Below are 25,928 nucleotides of genomic sequence, written 5' to 3'. Positions count from 1 at the left end.
GATAAGCTTCAGAGATCCCTGCCAACACAGACTGTCCTGTGGCTCTGTGCTAACTTAGGAGAGAAGGAGGGAACTCAGAAGACAAGCTACAACCTGAAAGAAGGGCTTTGAAATATTTAGAAAGCATCATTGACTTTAAGCCTTGGCAGAGTGGAAGGAGAAATATGTGAGGAAGTTTATTATAAGAAATAAAACTATTTATCTTTAGTTTCCTAAAAGTTAGTGTGCAGTTTAGTACTTTCAGGTAACAAAATTTTGGTAAGAATTGCATTTCAAGCAACTTTTATTATAACATTGCCACTATTTACCATTTGTTATCTTAATTTCTTCACTCTTTATACAGCGTATGATAAAATAAATGTTACATTAATTTTTTTTCTGGAAATTCACTTAACTACATGCGTGTTGTTGTGTACTTGTTTTGTTGAGCTGTTAACGTACTTATAGGGTTAACATTAGAGAGGGAAATTGGTTTTTTCTCATCTAAATTGGACTGTCAGCTTCTCAAGGGGCTCTTCTGCCTTGTTTTTAAGCCGTCTTTCTTGACAGGTGGCTAGTTTGTTCCAGTCCACAGAGGAAAATTCCATTAGAGATCTTGTCGTTGCCCGTACTAAAACCGCATCTTCGGGGTCCTCAAATGGTACTCTGCAAGAAGAACAAAGCAAGTCCATTACCTGAACATTTCCGAACCACTTCAGAACTAATTCACAACACATACTCTCTGGAAAATGAAAGTAGCAGTCAAGATGACACTAAAGAGGGAGAATTTAAAACTTCTAAATTTTCAGAAGGTTTTCTTCTACCAAATTTAAGAAAGCAGAACAAACTGAAAAAAGGTCAGAGTCATGGGATTCTATTTGAAAAAAAATCATGCTATAAATTATTTTAAAAACATTTACAGTAGACTTAAAAATGTTTCTTTGTTTTCAATTTTTTCCCCCACAGAAGTTGTAATTGTATACTTTTAATGCTCTGATTCAATGGGCATGATTCAAGTGATTTGATACCCATTAATGGAAATGCGCATTCATTTCACTGTGGATATCTTATCTAGCCCACAGGCAAATATCCATTCTCCAAGGTCTGAATCCAGATCACTGTGAGCTTGTGTTCACATATCCTGCCACAGCTGCAGTCTGGGAGAGAAAAGCAGCAGATTCATAACATCAAAGCAGCACTGACAAGGAACCAAAACCTTCCAACTCACATACAATATTAAGACTATCTTATAAGAACTTCTTTCTTAAAGATGTCCCTGTAGTAACACACGTCATATAAGCCACAGGACTATCTCCACTGAGTATCATGCACTTTTTCACAAAAAGACACCTTGCAAAACCTCAGCATTTCCATAAATAAGACTCAAGGCAGCTGTACATCCATTCTATCAATGAGGACAGCTAACTGCACTGAAGGCAGGTAAGACTTAATTTTTCAATAGAAATAACTTGATTTTTAAAGAGCTGTGTTCAGAGTACTGTTAAAGTATATTATATGTAGGTTCTTATTATTTCCTTCAATGTATTTTTCAAATCATCTCATGTGTAAAGCTAGAAAGTAAAGCCAAGCCTGATACCCAAAGTTTGTAAATCTGCTCTTAAAAAGTTTGCATCTAAAATGTCATCACATTAAAATGGGAGCTTTTCTCCTGTCTCAATCCAGACACAGCAATAAAAGTTTTACATTTATGTCAATTATTTACATTTATTTACATTTACAATTTGAAACTGAACAGAATAAAAATAATGTACAGATTAAAAAAGTTTCATTCTGCAAGTCATAATGTTTTCCAGAGAGTGTATTTTTGAACAGCCAGTCCGGAGAACATTTTCTGGGACATAATACAGAACAGCTATTTTGATGCTCTAGTACTTTGAGCATGCTTTTTCTAGTGATCAGTGTTTGATCTTACAAATATATGGCATTTTTATGTACCCATTTAAAAATGTGGAATACCTTTCAATACTAAATTTTAGACAACAAACCTAGTGTAGAGTTGCAGCTATATTGAATACAAAGACCTGAAACGGTTTCAAAAGCTCATTTTTACTGGACATTTTCTCTAGTTTGGTTATTTTTTAGGCATAGGAAGAGGAACTTAAATGCTTCAGAGATGCAAAAGGAAGAAGACACTGAAAAAATTACTTACTTATTTGTGTTATTTCCAAATTCATGACCTATAAGAGAAAGTTCAAGTTATGACATTAATGGCTGCACAGCAATTTGAGTAGCTGAGAATTGATTGCTATCCTGATCCTAAATTGTTTGTTCAAATTAATTGAAAACGAGCACATGATTTGAAATGTTTAAGATAATATTTTATTAAACTGCTATGGAAGCAAGTATTTGCTGGGTTTTAAGTGTATGTAGTTTTAAGGCTTTTGTATTTTACTTCCTACAGACACACATCCAAGCTTATTTTTTCTTTCATGGAAAATGATGCCACTGTAGATGTGTATGATTGCAGGACAGAGATAAAGACAGCTGTCTGCTTTGATAATCATCAGAAAAACAAATTATTAAATATGCTTAAACTACCCTTTTTCTTTTCCCAACCTCTTCAAAATCGTTGTTAAATACAGTGCTTTCAATTTTACTGTTGTGATACATACATTTAAAAAGACTTGCAAGTATTTGATTACTTTCTAAACTTTCATCTACACCATTTAAAGTGCTACTATTAGTGTAGTGCAACTACACTATTTCAATTTCAGTTATCTGTGCACAATGGTGGTTTTTTTATCTTTAAAACATCAAAAGAGCTGACAAGGTTGTGTGGGATTTCAGAGTTGGTTCTGGATTGTGACACAAGTCTCATGGTTCCAGGTGGTATACACCTGCTTTCTTGTGCCAGGATCATGCTGTCTTCCAGATCTGAATGTTTTAAGAACTCTAAAAATTGCTTCATGTGCTATTATAAGACATCATTAAAATATTCTCAGCTTGGAAAGCATAAAGAGGAATCTCCTTACAAAACCAGGCAAGATACATAAAATTTAGAGCACTAGATGAAAGTATTTTCTTCAAGAGATTATCTTGTAAAAGCACTAGAGGGCATCAAAACTCCATGATGCTGCGCACTGAGAGTCAGAAGTCTATTGAGATGTTCATAAGTAAAATGAAACACGAGACTCATACTGACAAAAAATTTTCAGTTATCTTTAAAGACAATTCTGTATCTACAGGGTATGACTAGAATTTATCTGCCACAATACTCTCAGTAGAAGGATTCATTTGTTGCCTGCTGTTGTTATGACTACTTACTTCATGAAGCAAACCAGCTGAGTTCTTGATGCATTTATATTTTATTACTAAAACCAATAATGTTTTATCAGATGAATGAAAAAAAAAAACCCCATTTCTAGTTCAAATGACTTAAAAATGTATGCCTTCCTTGGAGCATTATAAATACCTGAGGGCATTATCGGTCTTCTGGCTGGTTGAGTGCATCTGCTAGATCCCACCGTAGTCCCCAGGGATGTGTCTACTCTCTTCCCAAAAGCTATTGACTGCATGACCCAAGCCCTTTTGGGGTTATAGAGATGAAGTGCTGACTCCCTTTCTCTTTGTGTAACTACTGTTAAAAGGGATATAAAAAATTTAATTTTATTTCTATCAGTTGAAAAGGCAGCATACAAAAGGTGATTAATATATTTTCTGTGCAGTTTTTTAACAATAATAATGTTAATGACACAATTTCATGGCAATTCAAAATGGGAACATGGCTTTCGGGTGAAGCCCTGTACAGTAAAGTATTTTCTTCTGAGTGCAGTAGGATCAGAAGTTTTAAATGAAGATGCTAGAAAGCATGACTTTTCATGCTGCTTAAATGCAATCTCCTGCAGAAGTCAGTAAAGATTTGGAAGTGTCTTTATGAATAGCAAAAACAAGTTTTGGTTTAAGACCAGTTCAATTCCCATTGCATAATTACAGAGAAAATCCTAGGAGTGCAATCAAAAGAAAAGTTTAAATTTTTCCTGTTTTGCATTTCAAGAGAAATAACTTTAATTTTTAAATAAATAGTTTGAGGCTGTTAAATCAAATTTGGGATGATAACTTCTAATAACTAATCTAGTATTTCAGCTATTGAAGAGAAGTCAGCTAAACTTTTAGAACAAGTAACTGGCAGAAGCATTTTCAGTTCAGGGAAGTTTTGGAGTCATGGTGTCTAGGGGACCAATTAGGACGGAACTGCAGTGGTCATGCCTGAAGGTAGTGGAACATGAGCACATGTCTTATGTGAAGGATACAGCCAGGACTATGCTGGTAATGTTCTACAGATGGTGAAGAAGCTTTGTAATGTTTTAGAGAAATATTTCACTAAATAGAAAGTCCAGGATACAGCTTGATACAAATTACTGCCTCAAATCTTAATCCAGGACTGATTACAGTAGAACTGTATTTAGGTGATGAAGTTCAGGAAGTTTTATTGAAGTGTTTCTAGACATGTAAATGCTACACGTATTTTTCAGCGCATTAAGCTTCAGTCATCACTCCCCAGTCAAAAAGTGATATTTTAGTAACAGCCTGACAGACGTGTTAAGCACAAGTGTAACACAAGAGCAGGTGCTCAAGAGAGGGGGGAAGTACCTGTGCAAGATGACTCTGTGAGCAAATGGGCACCTGGTGAGATCCAGAAACTCCTCACCAGCCCCTGGCACCTGCTGGGGCCCATCCACCAGCTTTCTTTCACAACAGCTGCACAGCTTCCCAGCACCTGCAAATGTCCTGCATCTGCCTTGCTCGGTCCCCTTTCAGGAAGGTGCTGGTTCTCCTTGCTACTTTCTTACAGAGCTGAGGTAGGAATCAGCTACGTTCTCAGTGTTCTCCAGTAATTTTCAGTCCTCTCAGTCACACAGTTCTCCAAATACCAGGGACAAAAATCATCAAACGTGATTTTCTGGGTACATTGTGACATGTTTATGGATTCACTGATTTAAACTCTGGCTATTCTTAAGACAATTTTTTTTTCTGTAGAATTTACAGTAGACAAGCTGTGAAAGATCTCTCGATAACTTGTGAATATTTATTATATTTGAAAGCTTGGTCTGCATTTACCTTATCAAGAAATGTGCACAGAAACATGTACAAACCTAAGTAAGCACACTCACCCATGTGAATATACCAGTCTGAATGCACAGAGGTAGGTACATGTTTCTAAGCACAAGTTTTTATCTTTACCCAAATAGACAAGATACAGGAAAAAGCAACACAATTTAAAAATAAAAAAAATCAAAAACATTTGACAAAGGGTTTATGCCATACAAACTCTTTTTGCTTGATAAATCTTATGAAAACCAGGTATCTTGTTCATTAGTTCTCTTTTTCTATCAACAAACACATGTAAAAGAACAGATAGGACAATTTCACCTATGTTTCCAAACTGCTTAGAATCAAAAGTAACTGTCAATGCTTTGTGAGAGAGGAAAGCAATCCTTACATTTCCTGTCAAGGAGCTGAACTGAAGGAAGGAAGTATATCACATAAAGCCGGTAGTCTGGATCATATGCCAGAGGGTTTTGGAATAGGTCTGCAAACCAAACACAGAAGAAAAACCCCAGTGTCACAAAAAAGCAAACCCAGGAAAACAACAACTTTGCAAGGCAGGAAAATTAAAGGTCACTAGGAGCCAAAGATTTTGTACAAAATATTAAATTCAAATTGTTCTTTGGCTGGGTAAACACTTTACACATGTGAAATTACTCATCTAAGCATGGACTGCAGAAACTGACTTACTGCAGAGTATGCAAAATACCACAGGCAAGAACTGAGTAAAAGTCTCATCATGCACTCCAAACCTTTACAGAAAAAAATACTGAAGTGTTTGCCTTTGATTTTCTTACATAGTGTTAGGTAATGCCTATTTTAAATAGCAATGGTCTTTTAGGTGTGAGAGCTTAAAGGTAAGACAAAATTTATAGGAGGACGGAGTTATTAATATCAGATGAGCATTAGAACACCTAAGACTTTATCAGAGCTGATAAAAGGTTGCATCCCACAGATACAATAAAAATGCAAATACACAGCCTTCTAATATTTTGACAGGTGATAAGTTTGAAATGTCAAGAAACGTAAGAGAAAAATGTTTCAGAGGGTCTAAATTCGTAAGAACCTGGGTCCCAGCTGCTTTCCTCGAAACTGGAGATACCAAGCTCCAATAGCTCATTAGCAACTTGGCTAAAATGTTTATGTTCAGGTCCACATTACCTGTATAACCAAACCTTTGCAACACAGAGACAGGGATCAACTGTGCTGCTGATGTGCCAGGTGTGGAACATAGCCTAGCTCACATGCCAAATCAGTTTGTTTAGTGACAGTGATATCTGAGGCTGATTCAAATAGAAACTGGCTCATTCACAGATGAGCTAATAAACAAGCAAGAGTTGTGAGGTGGGACATCTTTTCTAAATAAAAAACATAATAATGCTTTTTATCTCCTTATACAAATGCTGTTCTTCTAAGACAGTAAAAATAAGCAGGAGGCTGTCACCTTGAGACGACAGCAGGGGAAAAAATTAATCATTTTTACAACTACTGCTACAGTCTACAGTCATTTGTTTTTCTGAGGAGAGGCTGTGGCTAATACTTGCTCTAGGGTAAAAAACTTATATCATTTTAGCAGTTAGGGAGAGGAAGATGGTATTACAGAAGCAAGTAAGAGATAGTAGAAGAAAAAGGTTGGAAAATATTCCACACAGATTGATAAACTACAAGATGCAATTTCATGTTCTTCAGGACTGCTGAGAGGGCTCAGTGCTTGATGGGATTTAGCAAGTATTTTGAAGATGCAACAAGGTTGGAATGAGCATTTGTCCTCTCCTACATAGAAAACACCTGTTCATGTATTCAGAGGAGAGCTTTTTATTTTAATTCTTTAACAATTTTTTTTTAATTGCTGTACTTAAAATTAGTAAGACACCCACAAGGTGGCAGCAAAAGAAAGTTCTATTTTAACTGAATTGATTTTTCCCTAGAAAGTGTTAATAAGAAAGAATATTGTGTATGTATATGATAAGTCTGTTCTTGAGTCAAGAAAATACACTACAGCACTCCAAAGAGAAAAATGTTTCAGAAAGATCTCGAAAAGCAGGTATGTTTGGTAGAGGGATAGAATAAAGGTTCAAGAGAGATTTTTCCAAGGCACAAACCAGGTCTGATATTAAACACTTGTGAACCTGGATGCTGCTTGGACTATGTCCTGCTCAACAACACTGATTTGTAGGTTTGTTTTAGAGAATGTGCATTTTTCTACTACTTATTTTTACAATAAATTCAACCATTGTACAGATCAAGATGGTTTTGTTTTACAAAACATCTGGGATCAATTTCTGGCTGAGCTATCTACCTTCTTGTCAAGGTCATGCAATTTTAGTTGTACAAATTAGGCTAATGTTTTCTTCCTCCACAGTTTTGTCTGTTTTCTCTATTTGGAGTGTAGGAAAACAGCGTGCCTCTGCCACATGGGGCAGAAACATAGTGAACAAGAGAGTTTTCTGAGGTCTAGCAGCAGGATGTTATCAGCTGTGGACAATAAATCAACTGAGGCAATTTACAGAGTACATAACAAAAATCTTGGATTCCAAAAGGGAGATGTGAGCACAAGGTGAGCCCATAAAGAAACACTCTGGATCTCCCAAAAGGCTGCAGTTGTAGGCAGCATGAGAGTCAATCTTTTGAGGCTGAGTGTCTTCCCTAGACACCTGATGAAAGATGGTTGTTATGCTACATATCCAGTGCAGAGCAGTGACTAAAATCACAAGAGAGCCTTCAGGAAGAGAAATGCAATATTTTGCTAGCTGGATGCTACTCCTGAAGCAAACAATAATAGTGTGTTTTAATAGTTCTATTGTCCCCAAGAGCTACAAAATAATAAAATGTTGTTAAGCATCCAGGAGCTCCGTTGAAGGTTAGCAAGTGATTTTCTTTTATTAAATCAGATTGGCAATAAAAAAGACCTCATAACAGTGAGAAGTCTCACTGGTTTTGTTTTATAAAAGTGAGTTATGGGTACAGCCCTTCGCAAAGCTACACAGTGCAAATTCTGCACCCATTTCATATTTATTAATATTGCAAGAAGGCAGATAAATTATATAGTAATACAATATAGAGGTTATGACTTTCAAATTTTATTTTGTTCATTTACTGATTTATTTTACAGGGCATTTTATTAAACCAATAGAGACCTGTTAATTTGAGAATTCATTATTACAAAATCCCCTTGAAGCAAACACATTGACAATTTTTTTCATGACTGCAAAGGTCAAGAAGGAATGACTTTAAAGTTATGGTTATTAAGGTTGTTAAGCTTCTTCCACTGATTACTGTTTACTCTTGTACAAATCTTTGAACTAAACAACAAACTTTTTTTAATTAGGGTAGATCAGTATATTATATATATATTGTTTGATTGTTCTTTCAAAGACTTCCTTTTCTATGGTGGTGGCTGGTCCAATTTGCATACAATTTTCACCGTGCCTTTGTAACTGCCATTTATAATAACTCAGCAGCACTTTAACTATCTCCTATGTACTTCCCACACATGGTTGCAACAAGTACAACAAACTTCCTGTGCTTGTTGAAGCTCCTTAATAATTTGTAGAGCTAACATTAAATTCAAGTGACTGCACCATTCATTCATCGGATGTCTCTCCAGACGCTGCCTAATCACTTCAAACAACTGCATTCTTAAATGGACTCATTTTTCTATCTTGCATATAATGACAAGAATTTAAATGGTTTGGCTGGCATGTTGTCTTCCTAAACACTTGATTTGCTTTTCTTAGTTTTGGTTCAGGGTCAAGTTCAATTAAAAGTTTAATTTTTCATTCATATTTTCCTTTCCCACAATCACACATTCAGTTTTCTGAATGCTTAAGGAGGCGTTATGGCCTGGTGACATTCTGACATTCACCTCCTTAACCATGTTACAAAGGCACAAAACTCGTTTACTGTCTTCTCCAAGTACTAAGCATTTAGCATGATCTATGTTGACATTCCTTTAGGAATCATGGAAAAAGACTGCTTATATTTTCACTTTCAATATCTTAATAGCATATAATCATACCTTCCCTGGAGGCTACTTCTTACATTGTAACTTAGTGGCACCAACACTGTCTTGTATAACTTCAATTGAAATTTCAGAGATGGTGCAATTTTTATTTTCAGCCAGTCAATCAGAAAGTATGCTCCTTAACAGACATTGTTATGAACAATACCTAAAGTACATTTATTCTTAGACTCTAGAAATACAGTCTGCCAAAAAGATGCAGAAAGGAAGTTCTATAAGCAAGAAAATTAATGAGGCAGGAATTTGGGCTCTATAACCTATCACTCACAGTCTCAACAGCAGTAACACACATTTTTCAACTCCTTTCACCTCTATGATAATCTCACCCTACTCCTGTGTTCCATTACAAAGAGGCAGCTGTAAACTGCTTAGACATCCTCCAAGCTATTCATCCAAGCTACTGGCAGCCAGAAGCCAAAAAGTTAACTTCTGAACTCACTTAGCAATTCTTCCTCATTTGAGGTACTCTTTGTGGAATTTTCATGTCTTAGAGATCTTTCTTCTGTCAAATTTGGCTGAAATCACTCATTAGCTTCAAAAGCTATTGGCAAATGATGCGGAAATAGACAAGAAACATCCTGATAAGAAACTGAAAAGCTACTACTTGCTGTTCTGCAAAATAAAAATAAGGTATTACTTAGAGTCTGCAAGCTTATCATTCCTTTCAATTCCTTCACTGTTTTGCCAAGTTTTTTTAACTCGTTGTTGTGAAGAAACAGAATCTGTAATGAACATAAGTGTTTCAGAGCACCTGAAATAAAATGAAAAATAATTAATCATTCTCATAATAGCTGCCTTTATTGGAACATTATTTTGCTATGCTGTACACCGAATTTGGTATTTTAGTTATCTATATATGCCTGTCTTTTGCTAACATTTTGCATGAGATGTTACTTAAACAATAAATTAAAGATATTTCAATATCCTTTTCACCTTTCTAGTCACATCCTTTAAGCACATGCCTATCTTTTTTTCATTCCAATTTTTTCCATTTGTCCACATCAGCCTTGCATCAACAAATCAGCCTCAATTGCAACCTCTCTTATACCTCCCTTCATTCCTCCTATATCCTTGTAATCTTTGGTTAATTCAGTTCCTTTTACTTTGACCTAATATTACCTTTGCCTCACAAACAATAGTATATCCCTAATAGTACCTTTGTCTCACAAGTAGTAAATAGTGCATTCCTTAGAAAATAGTTCTGTTTCAAGTAATTATTGCTGTATTAAAAAGCTATTACAAAATATTGTTTTGAGCCATACTGTATTCACATCCTCACACATCAAGATTAAATATCTCATTTTCCAAATTATATACAGTATTTTATCCACTTTTCTCTACTAATGATGCCCTTCTGTTTATCCATATTTTGTTATCATCTGTATTGTCCCTTGTATCCATGTTTATGTCTTTCAAAGATAAAGTGTGCTTGAAGTCTCACAGAAACCAATCAACATCATTTCTGATGCAGCATTTTATAGGGACAGAAAAAAAATATTGACATTTAAAATGTCTAAAATATTTAGAAATGTATTATGCTTTGGCCTGTTCATTCACAAATGTACAAGTCTGGTAAAGCCATTTTAATTTACAAGGACAAGCAAAACTAAAATAGAAGTGTAAGACAGGTACATTTTTAAAATAAACCAAATTTGGCAGTAACTTTGCAAAATACTTCTGGTTATAAATTCTCACTATTACATATAGTCATGCAAGATCAAAAATATTTCACAATTGCCTGGCATAAAGTGAATGACATTTCATCCCTTAAACCAGAATAAACACATCACCTTATTGTCACTCAAGTATGTTGGAAAAATTAAATATCTAATAATTAACATGTATTAATTATACATACATAGGATCTTTCAACCAGTAAGTTACTTGCTGTAATCCAATTTTATAAATTTGAATGCCACTACATTAAAAAGAAAGTATAGGCCTCTGCTCAACAACTTAAAAAGGGAAGATTGGTACCTGATATATCTGTCAGCTCATTATTGTTGAGATAGAGTTCAGTCAAGTAATAGTTTTTGATCAAGAAGGTTAAATCTTGGATCTGAAATTAGAGTTGGGCAAACTGTTATACGTCACTCTGAATGTGGTGCTGGATAATTATAAACATGGCCCCTTGAAAACTGTTTAACCACAGGTAGTTTCTTATCTTTCTGTTTAAGACTCTTGGTCTAAGGATTCTCTTGACAACTGAACTTCATTAAAGGTACTAGTTACAAATCAAATACAAGCAGTAGAGCCTTACCTAATTTTTTAAACTACACATTTAACATTTGTATTTGGAAACAGATTTCTTTGAATGACTGGTCTCCACATTTTCTCTTCCTTGTATTCATATTTGAAATAATTTTTATTGTTAGAAGACCCTTGTAGAGCATAATAATTCTATGTTGGTTTAAGAATATTCCTGAAATATATCATTTGAATAAACCCAGCATCTTGTTTTTAAATTATTTTTTTCACCAGCAGGTTCAAAGAGCACAAATTTGTTCTTATTTACCAGAAATGTCATCTAATAGTATTTAGAGAATCAATTAGAGTTATAGGAAAAAAAAAAAAAAAAAACAACAGTATAGGTATGGGTGTATTCCCAATAAAGAGTTATCTTCAGTCCCTATGGAATCACGCCTCCTTGTTTGGAGAAGCTCAAATCCAATACACTTTTGGCTCCAGTGCAAGGTAAAGTATCTACAGCAGGATAGCAAGCTGTCCTTTATAATTGAGAACTGAGAGTACTAATGGTGATAAAGTTTTTATCCTACATTTTAAATGCAAGAACAACAAGCAGAATTTAATTACTGACTCTGCGAATTCTGTGATGAAAAGTAATTTGTTAGGAAAGGAATTATTTCAGTCCTTGAATTTTGTCACTGACTCCAAAATAAATGTGTTGTGCTCTGTGTATTAACAGTATCTGAAAGCTGGAAGGAAGAGCATAAGACAGAAGTTTTTTCCACTCCCTTGTGCAATGGTTTTCCCTATTTTTGGCAAGTTTTGTTTTCAGAATAATCTGAAGTTTGCTTTTTTTCCTGATAAAATTATTAAGTGAAGAAAAATATGCTGCTCCTATTGAGGCATTTCAGTAAGACTTTTCCTATGAAAAGCCACTGAGTGACTCCTCCATACTAGTTATATAAAACAACAAAAGAATGTTCTTTGTTACTGCTTAGGTAGGAAAGTGAGAGTTGTGCAAAACTCCAATTTATTTATCTTTTTTGATCAGCAAGATCAGTTCTGCTTAGTTATCAGGTCATTACTTCTTTTTAATGTCCTTTAGCTATACAAGGAAAAGCCCTATTATACCTGTGATTTTCGTTTAACAATTTAATATATCTCTATATTTGTTTTTTTTTCAAAAATAGTTAGTAAAGTAAAGATCTTCTGATGAATTGGACATAAGACACCATATAACTGATGCTAGCCTGGGGCAGCAGATATACATGTGCTCTGAAGTGACATGGAATGAAAATTTATTTTTTTCTGCTGCTCACACATCTACTTATTTACCTGAGCAAGCAATTCTGGAGATGGAAGAATTTGGGCTCACTGTGAAAGTCATGTAAAGTACTGTACAGTAAAATATTCATACCCTATCATCCCCAGACTGCAGCGCTGCTTCCTGTGCATAGGAAGAAGTTCATTTCACAGACTTTTATGTCACTCTTGTGTGCATGACATCAAAAAGGAGCATCACCTCGACCACCAGCCTGCCAGGAAATAAACTATGCATGCCTGCAAGAAGAAGAGCCATGCATTTCCTGCAATCCACTCCTGTCCTACAGCCATATCACCCCTCAGGCTGTTCCAAGAACTGCCCGCTCTAATCACACTGGGAGCTCAGGAATTAGCACAAAACCTCAGCTCCTTAAATAAACAAAATTTATAAATCTGATGTGAATCTAAAGGAAAATACATTATCTTATACTCTGTAATGTTAAAAAAAAAAAAAAGTTTTCTTCTTCAAATCTATTATATTTGACAGTTAAATTAGCCTGGAAATTAAAAATAATTTATTAATTTGACAATACATATACTACTTTATGCTAGAAAAGACTACAAAATAATAATCAGGGAGTATAGGTGCATTGTTCTGCTCTTTAAAGGAATATCTTATTACCTTATTGTTGTTAATCCACAAATACTTTAATCTGCGAAACTGTGAAAGACTTGGGATGCTTCTTAGTCCTCTGGTGGAAGAAAAAAAAAAGGGTAACACATTTCTTAACATTAATAGTGTTTACTAATTTGATAAATATTTTAATTTTCCATAAATAATATTAGACAAGAACTAGAAAGCCACACTTCCTTAGGATTTATGGTAGAGAAAGACACAAAGAGAAGGTGGCAGAGACAGTGTAAGCACTCTGCACACCTGCAAACATAACAAGGCAGCATGTGGTAAAGAAACAGGAACAAAAAAAGTGATACATTAATTGCCTTTCCATAACAGCATGAGTTATGAGTCTGAGTCACATGTACTTTGCAGAAATCCTGCTCAGAACACAGGAGGAGAAGTTTAGCACCCTGGGGACATGAAGCTAAAAGCAAAACTACTTTGAAGGTGCAGCAGGGATTGTCCAGCCACAGTGCCAGAGAAGCCAATAGAAGACAGACATCAAGCATGTCAATGTGCATTTTTAAAATTATTTTTCATATTAGTGTATATTGTGAAATTTTGCTTTTTTTCCTCTCCTGCCCTATTCTCATAGAAACTTAGTATATCCACTGAGGCTGAAATGATCTCCCACGTGCTAGTATGGTTTTATGTTTAATTGTGTATCTAGCACTTTGAGCTTGCTATTGTACTATAAATAAAAAATTACCTACTGACCAGAAAATATTAGTGAGCTGCCAAGTGATTTTAACTAACTGTTCTTCTTTATTTTCATTGCTATAAATAAATGTTCTTAATTTCCACTAGAAAAATTATAGATTACTTTTACCTGACAATTTTTAATTGACATAATAAAAATTTTCTTGTGGATTTTAATGTGTTGCAAGATGAAGGCCAGTGTTTCAGAAAGTAACAGGACTGATAAAAACTAACCTCACACCATCAGGCTAAAGGAGTGTTTGTTTTCCAACTGTGAAGTCTGGTCTCTATCTTTCCATGTTGTCTTTTTATTTGTAGGTTTTTTTTCCAACACACCCTCCAGGTACAGACAAAGGGAGGGTGGATGCCTTTTCTCATCTTGCTTTTGCAAATGAAAAGTCTGTCAAGAGCAAACCCTACAAAGTTGAGGCACTGCATTTTTAGTCTCTTGCATTATTGAAAATCAGATTATCCTCTCATGTTGTTACTTTAAACTGTTTCTTTGGCTTCCTCAGATGAGCCATAAAAACTAATCCTGCCAATAGATACTTAATGTGTCTGCTGTCACAAGTAACAGAAAAAGATATTACTGCAAGTAGCAGGGACAAGCAGATGGCTATTGACAGGACATACAGAGCTCCTACAGAGCTCCTATCTAATTCTCCTGTGCATCCCTCAACTACATTTCAGGTATCAAAGCCAAAATTTCTTATATTCTTGGTTACTGCCACTCTACAACTAGTTTACAGCTTTACATTTAATTGGCTTTACTCCCTGTCTAGTTACAGCCTCATCTTGACTATCTCCAAGCCTCAATCTGTCGGTTTTTTGGTTTTGGTTTGCTGCTTTGGTTTTTTGGGGGTTTTTTGTTTGGGTTTTTTTTTGTTTTTTTTTTTGTTTTTTTTTTTTTTGTTTTTTTTTTGTGTGTGTTTTTTCTTTTTTTTTTTGGTTTGTTGTTTTTTTTTTGTTTTTTTGTTTTTTTTATTTTTCATATTAAGGCATTTAATTTGCCCCAGGTAGAGCTTAATTCCTCTAACATTTTAAAAGAGCCTGTCCTTTTCTGCCTTCCAGACTTTGTATGTCTTTTATAAACTGATCCTTTTTGGCCTGGAGCACTCTTTTTCTACCTACTGCTAAGTTAATCAGTTTTCCTGGGATGACAGCTTTCAGCGTCCAAAATACATTGTTTCTTGTCCCTTTAATAGTAGTGATTTAAAAATATAAACTCATTCCCTCTTATTTGATTGATTTTATTTTTTTTCCATTTTCTTATTTCAGCTAGCAAAAAAATATGCCAAACCAACACTAAAGGAGGCATGATCTGATACTGAGCTTGGCTGGGATTCAAGTTTATATAAACTGATACAGAATAAAAGGAGCTCACTTCTATCCAATCATGAAAGAATCCATCTTGCATCATCTTTACCAAAATGGTTTAATGGGAAGACAGATCACTTATGTATCTGCCATGTGAGCATTTCTTTTTATTCTATACCAAAAAAATACTTGAAAGACAGTGAGGGCACACATTTAAGCATTTAAAAACAGAAAATACAACAATTAAGACTGTACACACAGTCTTAATTCTTTACATATGTGGTATTGATAATTGTATTGTTTTGAAAGTATGTATGTATGCACCTTGTAATTTTCTCATTATGGGAATTTCTCCCTTAAATTTTACTCTTTTTCTTCTTTCTAAAATGCACATTTTAAAAAATTTGCCAGTAACTGTATGTTTTACCTCACAAAGCATCAAATACTTTCTTGATGTAAATCACAAGATGTGATAAGGAATTTAAACGTATAAGTGAGCACATTTAGATTTTCAAGACCATATAATTTCCACTAAAAACAGACTAGACAACACTGAAATCCCTTAATCCCGTAAGACTTTCATTTTCACTCTGGACCAAGAGACCTTGAAAACCTTGTCCCTGAATGATTAAACTACATTAGTTTTTCTATATGCTATCAACCACGTGAGAAGTGGATGCAGTTGTGAGGCTGCAGACTGGTATGCAACACTTGGAATTGTGCCCTGGCCAGAAATTCAAAGCACGCTTTCCCAAAACTTTGAAGTATGTCCTGTCATGTATCCATCCCTCTATGGCAGCCTCTCAGCATGTTCATACTACAACGTACACCTCTATCAACCTAGATTACCCACAGGTTCATGAAAGTTTGCCTTCCTTCACTTAGCACGTCTTCTCCTCATCTGCCCTACATCTCAAGCTGTTTCATTAAGCTCTCAGAGGAGATCAGCTCTCTCATCAGTACTGCCTGCCCAAAACGTGTTCTTGTGCTTGTATTCACTTCATGTTGCCCTGCCCTCCCTTCAGTTCTTAGCAGTACAGATGCAGGTAATTTTAAAGGTGGTACCACTGAATTTTGCCATTGCAGTAACACATTTCTTCAGAAATTTGGCAGATCCTAGACTGGGCAGGTCCCATTTTCTTTCATTTGCCTTCTTGATACTTCTTCCACCCAGCTTTATGAGCCTGTTAGAACAGGCAGAGATCAGCCCATCAGCTCTTACTCCTCTGCTCCCCACGGCAGAAATTCATGTACAACTCTGTGAACTCACAGACTCTCAAGCAACTCTGGGTTGCTGGAGACAGATTGTGTATCTAGGGCTGTTAGCTGTGAGCACTGTGCTGCTGTGTGTATGTGCACCTTTACCATGTCTTTATTCACAACATGTATGGACTATGTAAGAATATGATTTACTGGTATTTCTCATATAAACAATGTTCAGAGAGTTCCTGATACAGAACACACTGTGAAAGATTTCCATTTACTGCATGTTCTACTTTTAGTAAAAGTCAAAACAAGAAATATTTTACTTACTGTCTAGCCAGATACAGTGCTACGACATCCACATTGCTCTTATAGCCACAAATCTTCATCTGTTTTTCTATTGCCTGATAGTACACAGTACATTTGTCAGTATAATATGCTGCAATACTATGGATTCATTACATTGTAACATATGTGAACTCAGTGTTTAAAGTAACATGCAGACCAAAATTAACACATGTATCACAGCACCTTATTACAGCAAACTGTAACATAGTCTAAGAGAGCTAAAGAGGTATTACATTTCCAGTCTCTATTTTAAATTGATAAAATTAGTCTGGTGATTAGGCTACACTTAAAATAATTTTCTTTTTCTGTGGAGAATCATAGTTGGTAGACATGATGTGAGAAATTAATGTATGTTAACCGAAGAATGGGCTTCTCACTCAGGTCAGCTAACCCAGTACTTGTGATGAGCAAGGAAACTGCTTACTATGCATTACAGTTGCAACTTTATTTTATGCAGCTTTACTTTAAAACTACGCACATGACCTTTTAAAACTACACATCTAGAAAACTCTGCTTGTACATTTAACATTGAAAAATGCAGACACGATTTTTATTTTCAGAGTGTATTACTGATGTGTCATAACTTGCAAAAGCAACAAAACCCATTAACATAAGAATTGTGGATCTCTCTTACTAGTGGTTGATAAAAACTAAAATGCGTATCAGAAGAAATGGGTTTAATACATGAGCTATTTTGCCCAACATCATTATGACCACTACTGCTTAAAATACAAAATTGATACAACTTCACAAGCACAATATGGCTTGGAAACACTGACAGGCATGTCGACAGTGGCCTGTATTGGCTGCACAACCACTCCAGAGTGTTCTGGGTGTACTAAACCCACACAAAAGAACTTGCAAATGTGTGGGACCTGTGGCACTCCGGCCAGAGGCAGCCAGGCACACACGCAGGGGTGTCTGCCTTTTGCCCGGAACTCGGCACGGCCAGCTGTCAACTGCAGATGCCGGGAAGAACAAAGGTCTCGAACAAATGGCCATAGTTTTGTTACTAGACGTGCAAAATCTGCCCATGGAACACCAAGCGATCTCTGGAGAAAAGCAGCTGTGAGACACCGCAGGTGTGCGGCTGTCAGGCCTCGGCACAGCGGGACACACCGATGGGGAGTGGCGAAGTGACAATGGGGAAGGCACACCTACGGCAGAGAGCACCAACCCGGGGGTCGCATGCCCCAGGTAGGAAGGCTGTGCTCAAAGATTCGTATTTCGCATACTCCGTTATAGGAGATCTCATCTTCTCCCCACCCTGGAGCCCCGTCCCTGCCAGCCCCGGCTCTGCGCCGCTCTCTCCGCGACCCCGGCGGGGCCCGCAGGGCTCAGGCGTGCTCAGCCGCTGCCTAGGAAGGACAGGAAGGGCTGCCCAGGCTCTCTCGGAGGATCCGAGCCGCTCACTCGGCCCCGGGGCCGGGCGGGGAAGGACGGAGCGCGCCTCGCCTCGGGGGGCGGTGGCGGTGCCGAGCACAGCGATAGGGCGAGGCCCAGGCCGCTGGGGCCGCGCCGGTGCGACGGAACGGGCCTCGGCCGAGGCGGCCGCCATTCCGGGCGGGGCGGGGCGGGGCGGGGAGCGGCGCGGCCGGGGCGGGCCGAGGGGAGAGGAGGGGCCGCGCCCGCTCACCTGCCCGCCGGGCGCGGCGGCCGCCGCCATGTTAGAGCCGCGCTGTGGGCGGCCGCAGGGCGGGTCGCGAGACGCGGGCTGAGCTGCGCTGGGCCGGGCGGGCCGCACGCGGCCGGGCCGGGCTGGAGTGGGATTTCGGGGCCAGGGCCCCCAGCACGCTCCTAAAATCACGGAATCGGTTTAAGAAAGTACCTCTGAGATCATCAAATCCAGCCTATGACTGATCACCATCGCCTCACCTAGGTCATGCCACTGAGTGCCACAACTAGTCTTTCCTTAAACATCTCCAGGGACGGTGACTCCACCACCTCCCCGGGTGGGGAGGTCTAATGACCCTTTTTTGTGAAGAAATTTTTTTTTTCCTCTGGCACAGCTTGACACTATGTCCTCTAGTCCTGTCACTGGTTGCCTGGGAGAAGAGACTGACCCCCACCTGGCTGCAGCCTCCTTTCAGGGAATTGTAGAGAACGGTAAGGTCTCCCCTGAGCCTCCTTTCCTCCAGACTAAACAACCCCAGCTCCCTCAGCCACTTCTCATAAGACTTATGCTCCAGACTCTTCCCCACCTCACTTGCCCTTCTCTGGACATGCTGCAGCATCTCAATGTCCTTCCTGAACTGACGGTCCCAGAACTGGACGCAGTAGAAATGATGTAACACTGAAACAGGAGCCCCAGCCTGGGTGTGGATCAAGACAGGGCTTCGTGCTAGGGAAGGAGCTCGATAGCAGGCAAGGGGTACCCACACCAGGAGCCAGGACTCGGGGAGGGGTCCTGGGTGGGCCAGCAAGAGACCCCGGTGGGCAGTGAGTAGGAGGAACTGGGAGAGACCTCTGATACCTGTGGGATGTCTACTGGATTATATTTGCTCACAACCCAGAAAAAGTGTGCTTGGTTGCTTTAATTTTTTTTAAACCATATCCTATGGTTTCTTTATTTTTAAGCACAGATCCTATGTCTATGTAAGTATATCACAGAATTAATTAGGTTGGAAGAGAACTCTGAGATCACTGAGTCCAGCCTATGACCAAAACCCACCCTGCCCACTAGACCATAGCACTAAGTGCCACATCTTGTCTTTCCTTAAAAATCTTCGGGGACTGAGACTCCACCACATCCCTGGGCAGTCCATTCCAATGTCTAATCACCCTTTCTGTGAAGAAATTCCTTCAAAATACACGTCACTCATAAAGGAAACATTTGTGCCTTTAATTTACAGCTAATTCACACCGTATGTATTACTCCCTTGTAACTTGCAAATCACCTTGGTGCCTGAGAGCCCCTCTCCCGTGCCGGCTCCTGGAGTGGGCCCACTGCTGCGACAGTGCTTTGGATTGAGTTTGGCTGTAAAGGAACACAAAATGTTTATGACATCCACATGTGCAAGCAACTGTTGCCATGTTGCTATTTTTATAACCATTTTACTGCATAGCACAAGCGGAAGAATAGAAAAAGCCATTTCCAGTGTGTCTGTGTGCACGCACTCATGTGCAAGTAGGACAAAAGAAAATGTTTGATCAAGCTGCAACAAAAATATGTCTGAAAACTTGGAGCTTTATTTAGAATTTAATTTACACCGAGTACTCAAGTTAGCAGAAATAGTCATTGTAAATTATGTGTAACTGATATACAAAGAACAAGAGTTGTGTGTGCAAATATATGAATAAGCTGTCCCTCATGGAATTAATTATGTGCATGCCTCTGCTTGTTCAGACCACTGAAACTAGATGTAGTGTGTATGATGGAGGAATGGAACTACAGTACAAGTATTATATTGCAAATATCTAATTTTCATGGAAAAAATTCTGTGGGTGGCTTCCATTTCAGCTAGGTAGCTTTAAACAAATAGAAACCTCAAATAAGAAAACTAGACATGTTAAAGGTAAAAAAACTGACAAGAGGAATTGCTTTAATCCCTTATTTTAGCTTCTTAAAATATCTCTAGGGTATTTAAAATCATGAAAAGAAGGAGAAGAAGAAACTGGTATGAGTTCTGTATTTTTTCATTACATTCAAGTTCAGTGTTTTCAATCAACAAGGTAAAGCTACCAGTTTAGAATTGTGAAAGGTGAGGTAGTTATTAAAGTCATGTTTAATAATAAAAAATTGCTTATCAGCTAGTCCAATTAATGTGATAGGACAAGAAAATTCAGTAATTAAATATAGGAAAAGAGAGAGAGAGAGGGAAACTCTGGAAGTTATTTTGTTGTATTCCCTCACAGAGGTGTGAATGTACATGAGGTGAAGGGTTTTTTTGATATGTTTTGGAGTTCTGAGGTGCTTGTCTCTATTAGCAACTGGTAGCTACAGACTTAATCTGGATGATTAAATAGAGACTGCCTCAAATTCAATAGAGTTTAATATCTATTTCTTTCTGCATTTGCAAATTGACTCTTAAAATTTCCAATGAGTTTAAAGGAACTTGGGCAGAAAATGAATACTTTTTTTTATTCAGACTGAACTGTCACCATATTTTACATTGTCTTGGTATTGCTTTTTTTTCCCCAAATATATAGCCTATCACTTATTTATTACTATTCCTGAATTGCTGTCCATAAGTGAACAATCATTTTTCCTTTGGGTTATTCAGAATAATGACTGATTTGTTATACATATTTTTCAAAAAAACTTCTCATATTTATGTAGTAAAAATGTGCTTATGCGCGGATAAGTAGTTGCAACAAGACAATGTGACCTTATAGTATATGTGAAAACAGAACATAGAAATAGGGGAAAGCACAGACATCTGCTTTTACTGGCAAAGGTGATCAGGCAGAACTGGAGGTTACTGATTTTGTAAATCATCAGGCTACAGGTGCTTTGGGAAGTGACACATTTTGTTCTCTACTTCAGAGGCCTCCTGGTATGTCCGTGCTTCAGCCACACACCAAGGATATAGGAGATTGTCATTGTATTGCTTTAGAGACCACATTATAGAAACACAGATTTGGTAGGGACAATGAAATTCAGATTAAGCCTGATTTAAAATGTGACATGTCTCTGTTGGATGCTGTCTTGTTCCATCCACATGCTTCACCATCTCTGGGGAAAACTCTTCTGTGGAAGAGTTTTATCACAGTCTAGCAACTGACACTTGAACAATTATGATTTGATGTGCTAAATCATTCTGCCATTTTTTTTTCTTCTCAGTGATTTTGACAGTACTTTACTGAAAAACCAATAGCACAATAGCTCTTTGTAACTTAACCTGTTGTTGTAGATGAAATATACTAAAAACCAATGCCTAATATGTGATGTTTTTATTCACCAAAGTTAATAATCTTCAGAATTCAGTTATTCTTTGCCTATGATATTAGAAAAGGTACTGTGCTGTATGGCTTTTCCACAAGGGTATTTTTTAAAAACTGTATCTACATTTTATAATTAATTTGCGTTGGAAGGGATTTCTGGAGGTCATCTAGTCCAACCTCCCAAAGAAAGTACATTCAACTAGAGAATTACTTTCCATCTCACATGTTTGTGCAGTTCTGCTACTTATAGAACATCCATCAAAGAATAAAAGCACTATCTGGGACAAATTTAAAATTGCCTGTGTTAAACTAATGATGCATAAAAATTAGTACAATTAACTTGTTTTTGAGGTTATTAAATACATTTCACCTGGAAAGTGAAATACAAAATATTGCAGATGAATGCGTATTTCCCTTTTTTCTTCTTGTAACCGGAAATATGTTATCAGTGTTTATCAGGTGAAAGCCAGAAGCCTGAGGAAAGATCAGCAGGATATCCCACCTGCATTCCAGCTATTGCTCCAGAAGAGTGCAGTTCTCTCATAGGTCCAGTAGCTGCAAGCCCTGTGCAGATGTTTCAAATACTCAGAGCTGTCTAAAGCATTCAGGAATTTGAATCACTTCTCTCACTCATGCTACTAATCTTGCTGATGGCACTGATAACATCCCAGTGACCCTTTAACAGGTTCAGGGGCAGAATTTTGGGAGGTAGCTTTTGAGGGTTTTTTCCAATAAATAATACAAAGTTGATCCTATATCTAAACAGTTCAGACTATTTTCACTTTGAAGGTAATGATTAACTGGAATGGTTAGGCTGTTGCCTGGGAAACATTAATTAATTTTTCTAGTATTATGTGTGATACAAATTAATATATTATACACAATGGTGAGTGTACGGAAAGAAGATAAAACAGTCCAGATGCAACCTATGGCAAAATTATCCCAGCAGACTGCATCATATGGATGAATGACCTTGTTTGAATCCAGCTTCACTCTGACTTTACAACTGAATGCTACCGTGGAGAATAAAGACCACCACCACTAATGTGACAAGCCTGCTGGAGAGAAGGTCCAACAGGTTTATAAATACTCTGTCTTACTTTGCTATCAGCGCAATTTGGACATATCTTTCATTTCAATATAGCTAACTCTTAACTTTGTTCCTTGGCCATTCTGCATGCTGGAGTGTTCCTGCAGTTTGGCTTCCAAGTCTGATCAACAGTCAGGAAAGAAATTATTGTCTGCTGCAGCTCTTTTATGGATATGTAAACAACATTCAGCAAACAACATTCTTACGGCAAATGATCCTATTACTCTACTCTCAGAAATTTGCATCCTAATCTTTCAAAATGTTCTATGTGCACTTCCACAATGGTTTATAGCTATTCTAATATATATATATATAAAATAAATGTATTTATCTATAAATATATTTATATAGATGGTATTTTTCATAAAAAACATATTATGCATGTTTAAAACTTTTAATATTGGTTCCTTACAAAGTTGACTACCTTAACCTCTAAGTAAGAACCATTTTCTAGAAGAATATCTGCAGAGCTCTCTATAACTAGAAGTCAATACAGTTCTTACTGATGACTGATTCAGTGTCTCTGTTAATTCAGAGACTTCTCTGTCAGTGTGCTGTTTTGTAACCTGCAGATACTGAAAAAAGCCCTTAACTTTTCATTTTCAAATAATATTTAATAGTGGTATCTGCCAATGTAATTAGCAGATGTTAACTTCCAGTATTCTGTCTTTTTAATATGTTGACAATGAGACTGTGCTTATATGGTGCAAGACTGAAACACACAGAGATGCACAAAAGCAGTTCTGAATCAATTTCCTTGGGTGTTAGAGGGTCCATATCCATTGCTGACCCCTAAACACTCTCTGTGGAGCTGGGAGGCTTTAGAGAAAGTGCTCAAAGAGCATAAGCATTCCCAATAATAATCGTAATAACTTAATTGGTCAGTTAATGCCATGAAGATAATACATGCCCTGTGCTGAATTCATACTGTAATATTAAATTGATACAAATGATCATATGCAATACAAAATAAAACTAAAGTCTGAAGAAGAGTTTGAATTTATACATGTAAGAACTTGCTTGTACATTTATTCAAGGGAAAAGGAGTGCAGTCTTAATACCAAGACTCTTAAATTATTATCTGAATTATAAAAAAATATTTATTTATATAATACTGATCATACATCCTAATCTAAATGTGGGATACATTATGTCTCCTGGCTGCCTGGCACTGAAATTGGTTCTTCATGCGTTCTGCCTTGGGAGAAACTCTGACTCATCTGTCTCACTGATCTGATATTTTGATATCCTGTAACAGTTGTTTAGTCTATCAAAGCTCTATTGACCTGAACTGTGTGAATGAATTACTTACACACTATGTTACTACTACTGTTCTTATTCTACAATTCTTGACATATACTCAGTACTGTACCTATGCTAAAGCTTCGAAAAAGTAGCTAAACCTAATAAAAGAGTTAGGGTCTTAAATTTTTGTACATGGCAAAAGCCGCCATTGCAGTACTGTCCTGCACAGAAAATAGGATCTAGACTTGGAACAGAACTTCTAGATCAAGTCCACTGTTTAATGTAATCACATTCATAAATTTGTCATATTTTTGTCAATTAGTAGCAGAATGAAAAAAACATAATTATGTTTCACAACTGTTTCTGATTTTGTTTCTTCTTTCTTGAATTTATGTTAGAGAAGAAGGGAGAAAGTAACAATGAATGGTGAAAAGCTGGAGGAGATGCTTCAAGAGCAGCTTCATGAACATCAAGATTTTCACAAACTACATAATTGTTACTGACTTCAGAGGTTTTTCTACAACTGGTAGGCCTGATGATTTCCCTGTCACAGAGGAATAGTTTCATAAATTCAGATTAAAATTTTCTTTTGACCATTTTCTCATTTTTCACAGTGATTTTGTGCAATGATATGTAGGGGTATAGTATGTATTGGCATTATTTTGGCCCATGACTAAAAAAGATACATGTTCAAGTTCACAAAACTGCACTGGGGAGAAAAATATTGAGAGTATTTTTGTAAAAATGGTAGGGAACTTGAGCAAGTAACAGTCTGGGTAGCAGAACACAATTTGAATCCCATATGGACCCTTTGGAAATTTGTTAAATATAGAGGAATTGACAAAAAAACATCAATTATAAAGAACATTTAGACAATTGGAATTCTAAGCATGCTCGTACCTTTGAGAATTTTACGTTTTGTCTGTCAGCATGAATTTGTGATTTCTTTTTAAAAAGACCAGCACAAATTATAAAATCACATATGGATAGAGCCCATTTCCAATTCTACAGAAAAATCTATGTTTTTTTAAAAAATGTGCTAGATGTGTTCTGTAAAGTATGCCAGCAGATCTTAAAAGGAATTTTCATCCTAGGCATTTGTTCTACCTTCAAATAGTTTGGTGTATGAACATGGTTTTAATCCATATTTCACCTCTTCTCCTAAGTGTATCTGATAATTGCTCCAACCCCACAGTAGGCTAACTTTTAAACCCCTGAGTTATAGGGGTTTGCTTTATTGGAAAAAAAGTAGTACTTCATGATTGCACAATCTCTAAGCACCAGCTGAAGTATTTTTAATGCATTTACTGTATTTATATTTCCTCAGGCTCCCGCTAGTTTGATTCCCTCTCAGGTGAATGTTTACGGTAGCTGCAGGTGTCAGAGCTACCTGATTGTTTGCCTTGAGGGAACAGAAGATTTGCTGTTAGTTAAAGTTATTGACACAAGGGAGCTCTTTGTTTTGGTTGGATTGAGGAATAGGAATATTTTTCCATTAAAAAGTATATGTCTCATGCAATAAAAAGAATTCTAGTCACACCCACACCCACACACACACACACAGAGCACTGGCTTTTGTTATTTTAGTTCATTCAAGCTGATGCTATTTTTACCTTAAAAATGCTATCCAAATATAATGTTTTGTGAAAACTGAAAATTTTTAGGAAGTCCTAGAGATCCAGGAAACATGTAACTTCAGAATGGAAAGGAGAGTTTTAATAGTAGAACTTTCAGATTTCAAAAACACTCCTTTGAAAAAAAAGCATTTCACATGTTTAAAATACTTTGTTCAACAAGGGCAGGAATAAAATAATGCCTAGTCTGTACTCTGATCATTTTCTGCAAGATTTCCTGTGTCTGTCAGTGCATTGCTGGGAATTTGCTTGAGTTGGATATATATCTGCAAGCTTTTTACACAATATCATCTTAACTCTCAGAACAGGCTA

At 37.0% G+C, this 25,928-nt stretch overlaps 1 protein-coding gene and 1 long non-coding RNA gene across 5 annotated transcripts; one reads left to right on the top strand and one right to left on the bottom strand.

The window, feature by feature from the left end:
• Window positions 1-153: 153 nt before the first annotated feature.
• LRRC72 (leucine rich repeat containing 72) lies at window positions 154-19,682 on the bottom strand. 4 transcript variants are annotated; one of them, XM_053998467.1, is made up of 9 exons: window positions 19,661-19,682; window positions 16,746-16,819; window positions 13,200-13,269; window positions 11,045-11,126; window positions 9,705-9,818; window positions 5,441-5,530; window positions 3,413-3,577; window positions 2,150-2,177; window positions 154-645 (listed from the first exon to the last, which is right to left on the bottom strand). In XM_053998467.1, exons 2-9 carry the CDS (start codon window positions 16,802-16,804, stop codon window positions 480-482), a joined length of 774 nt encoding a protein of 257 aa, XP_053854442.1. In that variant the 5' UTR covers window positions 16,805-16,819; window positions 19,661-19,682; the 3' UTR covers window positions 154-479. The 4 variants fall into 4 exon arrangements, with proteins under 4 accessions (XP_053854442.1, XP_053854426.1, XP_053854434.1 ...); XM_053998451.1 differs by lacking the exon at window positions 19,661-19,682 and adding an exon at window positions 18,965-19,126; XM_053998459.1 differs by lacking the exon at window positions 19,661-19,682 and adding an exon at window positions 18,400-18,510.
• Window positions 18,681-24,591, top strand: LOC128818833 (uncharacterized). Its single transcript, XR_008440565.1, has 2 exons — window positions 18,681-18,869; window positions 24,381-24,591. It is a non-coding gene; the product is annotated as an uncharacterized LOC128818833 (long non-coding RNA).
• The last annotated feature ends 1,337 nt before the right edge of the window (window positions 24,592-25,928 follow it).

The sequence above is a fragment of the Vidua macroura genome, chromosome 1 (genome assembly GCF_024509145.1).
Source record: "Vidua macroura isolate BioBank_ID:100142 chromosome 1, ASM2450914v1, whole genome shotgun sequence".
Taxonomy (NCBI): Eukaryota; Metazoa; Chordata; class Aves; order Passeriformes; family Viduidae; genus Vidua; species Vidua macroura.
The sequence above is the reverse complement of the archived record's forward strand: the minus strand, read 5'-3'. Positions and strand labels throughout refer to the sequence as shown.